The 6,985-nt window shown below is 25.4% G+C and overlaps 2 protein-coding genes across 3 annotated transcripts in view; one reads left to right on the top strand and one right to left on the bottom strand.

Annotated features, from left to right (window-relative positions):
• Positions 1–2,775, bottom strand: part of LOC102673618 (hybrid signal transduction histidine kinase G-like) — a 5,507-nt gene extending 2,732 nt beyond the window's left edge. Inside the window, exons 1-4 of one of the 2 annotated variants that reach the window (XM_031513090.1) lie at positions 2,657–2,775; positions 864–1,160; positions 374–776; positions 27–289 (exon numbers count right to left, since the gene is read on the bottom strand). In XM_031513090.1, the coding sequence (XP_031368950.1) occupies positions 27–289; positions 374–700 (590 nt within the window). In that variant the 5' untranslated portion in view covers positions 701–776; positions 864–1,160; positions 2,657–2,775. The remainder of the gene's footprint in view (positions 1–26; positions 290–373; positions 777–863; positions 1,161–2,656) is intronic. The other variant, XM_006621043.2, reaches the window with a different exon arrangement.
• Positions 2,776–3,638: 863 nt separating this feature from the next.
• LOC102673475 (mitochondrial proton/calcium exchanger protein) lies at positions 3,639–6,967 on the top strand. The gene is made up of 7 exons (XM_006621042.2): positions 3,639–3,696; positions 4,125–4,579; positions 4,676–4,846; positions 4,933–5,247; positions 5,329–5,793; positions 5,919–6,359; positions 6,436–6,967. Exons 1-7 carry the CDS (start codon positions 3,639–3,641, stop codon positions 6,850–6,852), a joined length of 2,322 nt encoding a protein of 773 aa, XP_006621105.1. The 3' UTR covers positions 6,853–6,967.
• The last annotated feature ends 18 nt before the right edge of the window (positions 6,968–6,985 follow it).

Raw genomic sequence — 6,985 nt, 5'->3', positions numbered from 1 at the left:
TATTATTATTATTATTATTATTATTATTATTATTATTATTATTATTATTATTATTATTTCCAAAATTCCGATCTTTTTTCTGAGAAAATTTTTTCAAGGTTGTAGGTTGTAAAGCAGGAAATGCCGCGTAATATCTGAGAGCTCTGTCGCGAGGTGTAAGCGACTCTAAATTTGTTTTATTTTCATCATTGGACTTCTTAAATTCTTCTTCCTTTTCATCTGAACCGCCTCCTTCCAAGTCTCTAAGTTTCATACATAATTCGTCGACCAACGTTTCCACACCACACTTCTATATAATTAAGAATATATATATATGTATGTGTGTGTAAGAAAATTTGAAGTATAAATCATATTAAAAATTATTGTTACTTACATTATCAGCAGCACTTGTTAAACATTGCACGACAGCACGTCTTTGCTCTCTATCTCCTTGCGTGGGCAGTTTTGCTTTAGGTCGGGCCCGAATGCGACGCCCTCCGTTTCTACCTGTACCTACTGCTTCTTCTGGTGGGCTTAGGGCCGAGTCGGGGCAGCGCAATAGGCTGAGCACAAATCGCGAGTACGCAACGGGGTCAATTCCCAATGCGTCCAAGCGTGTCTCGAGCCACTGGCGCAACTCCTCCTCGGCCCTGGTACCAAAAACTTCACCTCCACCAGGGGACGTCGCTATTCCGACCAGATGCAATGCCGGATTCCTCATTTCCTTTTAATAAAGCTCCTCCTAGACCCAGGAACTTTTACAGGCTTCACTACCTCCAGGGTGATCATCTTCTCTCCTTAAAACGTAAATAAATTTTATCATTATTTATATATTAAACTTTAATACGATGAAGATTTATGAAAAAAGTGAATGATCAAGTTACCTATTTACAATAGAGTTACTGTATTATATTATTGTCCTTTAATGTTTCTGAATTTTACTGAATCCACCACCTTGACATTTACTAGCTTGATAAATGTTCTTTTTTTTTTTCTTTGTTACTTATAATTTCTCACTTTTAGTTTCGTTGCCCACAATCAATGGTGGTACTTCTTGTGATTTCAGTTACGTTGATATTAAAAATTACTTAGTTCTTGTGCAGGTGGTGGATATCTTGTGGAAATGAGGCTGGCAGGTCTTAGTGAAGGATAACAAATATAGTCTCCTTCCCATTTTGACACTGAAATTTTATAATTTCCAAATTATTTTTTTAAATATTTAATATGCAAAAATATTTTCTGTAAATAAAAGAGTACATATTTGTTTTTTTATTATTCCCATTTATTTATATGATAAAAAATATAATTCCATAATACATAGTATATTTTGGCAAAATCCATATATATATATATATATAATAAACTTATATTTATAAAAAACTTTTTAAATAAACCATAATAAAACAAAAATTGTTATCATGTTTCTTATATAAGCAACACTAAATAATAATTGTATAAAACTTTCATATAATTTCATTTTCATATAAATTAAAAAAGTGTTAATGTCAATATATTAACAAACTTATATAATATGCTACATATAAAATGATATATAAAAACATAACATTCATTAAAACAAAGCTATATTAACAATAAATATTATTTTTATAGCTGAATATCTAAATAAGTTATAACAACAAGCATTATTCAATATATATCACATATCATAAAATAATAAAAAAAAATAAATCATAGATATTTAAATATAATATTAAAAATCAATTAGTGATTTATATTTTTCCAATAAAATATTAAAATATATAATAGGCATTATTTATTTTTATTTCATAAATATAATATAATATAAAATATTATATAATTTAATAAATATAATATAAAATATTATAAAAATTTTCAATAATCATATTATAAATGTTTGAAATAAACATATTTCTTTATTTGTTAATCATAAGTCAAAACAATAATTATTTCATTGACATAAAAAAAATATTTATGTCATTGACATAAAATTAGCATGAAATTTTGTTTATTTTATTAAAGCATATAATTATACAAAATATTTCTATTGCAAAATTTTAAATATCGTATTTAATATACGTTCGATTAGATTTACAAAGATTTTACGCAAAATATAGTTGCAAATGTAAGACGCAATTTTAGAAATGAACATTCATGTTAGAGACTATTAAGTCACGTTGCACAAATCGTGGAGCTAAAGTACATGTTCCACGTCGTGTCTAAAAAACGAGCTACCATAATGCATATATAAATAAAAACAAGTTACTGAACCTGTCGAAACGAATCGACACTTTTATCAATGTTGTCAAAAACATTTATCGCTACATTACGTGAATATGAGTAATTAAGCATAACATAAGATTTTTGAGTTTGCACACATTATCAACCAGCCTCGTCCACTTGATAGATGTCTCTCGTACTGGTGCACAAAAACAAACTGTAAATTCGAGTGCATAATACTGCAATTTGGCTGTTTACGGATTGTTGGCAAAGACATTGCTAGAGCAATGCAAATAACCTTGCCGATTGCGCTATGCATTTTGTCTGAGTCATAGTTCTTTTGACAAGAGAACGAACAAATGCATGACGTTACGAAATAACAACAAACATATTTTCACATTTAATGCATTGTCATCTTGTGACATGTATTATAGTTACTTCGATCACGATTAATGAAAATATTAAAATTTTGACATACCTGCATGCCTCGAGAGATGATTTTCACCCCGGCCTCTTCTACACACCCCACTCAGAGAAAAACATGGCGGCTACTAAAAGCTTCATTGCCCCTCCCCCTTCAGATACTGGCACTTGATAATTCTTGCAAAAGATTCTTAGTGCGTTCAGAAATTAACCTTCCATTGATTACAAAGATTAATTGAATATTATTTGTAATTATATCTATGATGTATTTATTGTTTATTAGGTTTTATTCGATATTTTACTTTTAAAATTTTATTTTCATTATAAATAAAATACGTTTTGCAAATTTTATTTACTATAGAATGTTTAATTTATTTATGTTAATAGTAAGTGTAAGTTATTTTAATAAATGTAAACTAGAAAAATTATGATGGATATACACATTGAAAAAACAAATTGATTTGATCAATTTTAATATTCGACATTAGTAATTTAATAAATTTTATACCTTTAATAACTATATTTAATAATAATTAAAAAATACTTTAAAACATATACGCATATAATATTATTATTAAATCTAAAAATAGAATTATTTAAAATATAGATATATTTATTTATCATTAAATTGTTTAATAGATTTTAATAAATCTTAAAAATCTTATTTTATAAAAAAAAGATATTTTATAAAATATTTAATATATTTTTATTTAGTAGTTTAATTTACACTAAAAATACTATGTATACATTTTTAAATGGTTATGAAAATAAATATTATAGATAAACAAAATTTAATTTTTTAATGTAATCATAATATACATTTAATTTCAAATATATTCTAGAAAATAAATCAAAATAAATATTTATAATTGGATATTAATTATTAAACTAGTGATATTTATTTAATCAGCTGATCTTTGTTCTGTATCACTATGTTCAAGTCGGAAAATGTGTGATGGTGAAGTATTTTATCACGTTACAGATAAAAACGACTTTGGAAGATTGCATAAATTACAAAAAAAATATTGTAATATAAGATGAATTCTTTAATTCATACTAAAAAAATGGTATCCGGTCACAGAACAGCAATTCGCAGTATGTAGAATCATTTTTTTTTCAAAATAATAAATCAGAACAATAATCTTAATTATATTCTAATACATATATTATACATATTATACATAGTACATTTATATAACAGATATATTTACAGATAGAGTTATTAATATCTATGATAAATTAATATAAATTTTTTTTTTTCCATTATTATTTTTTTTATTAATCTGTATAATTTCAATCGCATATAGGTTATGTTATGAAATAGATATTACATTGATATTATTTTATTTTTTGTATCAATTATAATATTTTAATTATTTAACTAATTTTAATTGCTTTTATTTATAATCAATTATTATTTTTTTTTTCAAAAAAACATATGTTAATGAAAAATATATCATTAAAAATATTTATTTAGAAACATAATTTAATATTTTATATTTTACAAAATATTATTATTATAGATTATTGCAGCTTTAAATTATGGTATAATACCAATCAAATAAATAGTAGCTTGGCATTTATTTGTGTAAATAGAAGAAATCCCAAGAATAACAGATTATTATTGCATTCTATAATAACAGAAAATTACAACAATAATTTATCCTATGTACAATTTCGTACATTTTATATTACACCAATATGGAATGGTCAAGAATCATCTTCCAAAGTAGAAGATACAATAAAAAATATCAAGGAAAAAAAAGAACTTGAAGCTAAAACACAAGAATGTGTTGTTCATACTTCTTCAAAATCAAAAGTAGCAGAAAAAAAGCCACCAATTTGGGAAAGAATCAAAGGAGAAATTCTACATTATTATCATGGATTTAGATTATTAGGTCTTGATATGAAAATTTCAGCAAAATTGATATGGAGAATTTTACAGGGTAAAGAACTTAGTAGAAGAGAACATAGACTTGTAAGTTATAAATGATATATATATTTATAATTAATAATTTAAGTAAAGTATATTCATTTAATTATTTTTGTGATTTTCTAATTTAAATATTTTTAGCTTGTAAAAACAACGGGGGATATGTTCAGACTTATTCCTTTCTCTGTTTTTGTTATTGTACCCTTTATGGAATTTTTACTTCCAATTGCTATTAAGGTTTTTCCTGGATTATTACCATCTACTTTCCAAACAGCAACAGATAAAGAGAATAAATTAAAACAAGCATTGAAAGTATGCATTATAATTTTGTAAAAATTATTTTTCTATATATGTATAGATATAGATATATACTTACATACATATTTTTTTAATTTCAGATTAAAATTGAAATGGCAAAATTTTTACAACAGACATTAGATGATATGGCAGTACAATCAACTGATTGTAAATCTCAAAAAGCCAAAGAATTTGCTGAATTTTTTTATAAAGTTCGAACCTCTGGTGCTGTGGCTACTAATGAAGAAATTATGCAATTTAGTAAATTATTTGAAGATGAAATTACATTAGATTCTCTTACTCGACCACAATTAGTTGCATTATGTAGAGTATTAGATGTACAAACTCTTGGAACATCGAATTTTTTACGTTTTTTACTTAGAATGAGACTTAGAAGTCTTACTGCAGATGATAAAGTAATTTTTATATACATATAAAATGCTTTTTTAGGAGAATAATAAAAAATGCAGATTTAATAATAATATTTATTTTTATAGTTAATTGAAAAAGAAGGTATAGATTCACTTACTAGAAGTGAATTGCAACAAGCCTGTAGAGCTCGTGGAATGCGAGCATATGGATTACCAGATAGTAAATTAAAAGAACAATTGTCTCAATGGTTAGACTTAAGTTTAACTAAAAAAGTTCCACCTTCATTGTTACTCCTTTCACGAGCACTTATGGTTCCCGAAACAATACCAATGTCAGATAAATTAAAAGCTACTATTTCTGCTCTTCCTGATACTGTTGTTACACGTACTCAGGGTGCAATAGGAGAAAAAGAGGGTAAAATGGACCACAAAACGAATATCGAAATTATTAAAATGGAAGAACGCAAAATTGAAGAAGAGAGGCAAGAAAAAGAACCACAAACTACTGTTTGTTTACAAAGCAACAAAACGGACGAAATTACGAATTCAGATGTAAAAGTTTTAGAACAGGCTTTAGATTGTCTTGGAAAGGTTTGTAAGAATGAAATATTATATTATATATTAAATTAATAGTTATATATTATATTATTAAATTAAATTAATAATTTTTTATAATTTCTTTTAAAAATTAAACATATATATCTAATTTTATAAAGGATAAAGAAATGTCTGTTGAAAAAGAAGAATTGAAAGAATTGAAAGAAGAAATGGCCGATTATCAAGAAGATCTTAAAGAATTTTATGAAATAAAAGCAAATGCTAAAGGCCAACAAGACATAGAAAATATTAAAGTATCCAAAGGTGCCATTCGTTTGTTTAATAAAGTGAATAAGATGATTAATAAAATGGATGCAGTTGTTGTTCAACTTGAATGTGAAAAGAAAATGAAAGAATTACAAAATATAAATGATGTTAATAAAGAACAAACAAATACTTCAAAAACTGCTGAAGAATTAGTTAAGATAGATGAATTAATTTCAGCAATTAAAAAAATGCAAAGTGTACCTGATCAACATCGATTACAACGCATAGCTGAAATTTTAGCAAAAATTGATGATGATAGAGATGGAGCTATAAAAATTGAAGATGTCTTAAAGGTAATATATAATATAGTATAAATAATAAAAAAAAAAAAATTAATTCATTTAAGTTTATAATAATTATGGTTTTAAGGTATTAGAATTAATTGGTAAAGAAGACATCAAATTAAGTAAAAAACAAGTAGATGAATTACTTGAATTGATTGATAAAGAAGAAATATTGGAAGAAAAAGAACAAAATCAAAAAAAGTTACAAAAAGATTCGTGTGAATTTAAAGATGAAAATGATATTAAAACAAAATGTGCTTTGCCTCAATCATCAGTTTTTGTTACACCAATAACAACTGAAAAGAATATTGGTAAAGAAGAATTAAAGAAAGTTGTTGAAGAATCAAACAAAAGTTATAGTATACATTCATCTGAACAAGAAAGAGAAAAATCAGCTGCAATGCTTAAGAGTAATTCCAGTTCTAATGGAGTTAGAAATCCTCCCTTAACTCCCAATGTTCCATCACCAACAAAAAAAGCGGAAGGCTCTAAGCAACTGTAATTACCGCACAATCAAATATTATAATTTATGTAATTAAACAACATTTTTATTGGGTACAGATTTAGAAAACTATCATATTTTCATCTTTATAGATTATATGTCTATCTCTATATAATATGATATTATAAATTTT

Source organism: Apis dorsata, unplaced genomic scaffold, assembly GCF_000469605.1.
Source record: "Apis dorsata unplaced genomic scaffold, Apis dorsata 1.3 scaffold_577, whole genome shotgun sequence".
Taxonomy (NCBI): domain Eukaryota; kingdom Metazoa; phylum Arthropoda; class Insecta; order Hymenoptera; family Apidae; genus Apis; species Apis dorsata.
This window is presented reverse-complemented; position numbering and strand designations above follow the sequence as displayed.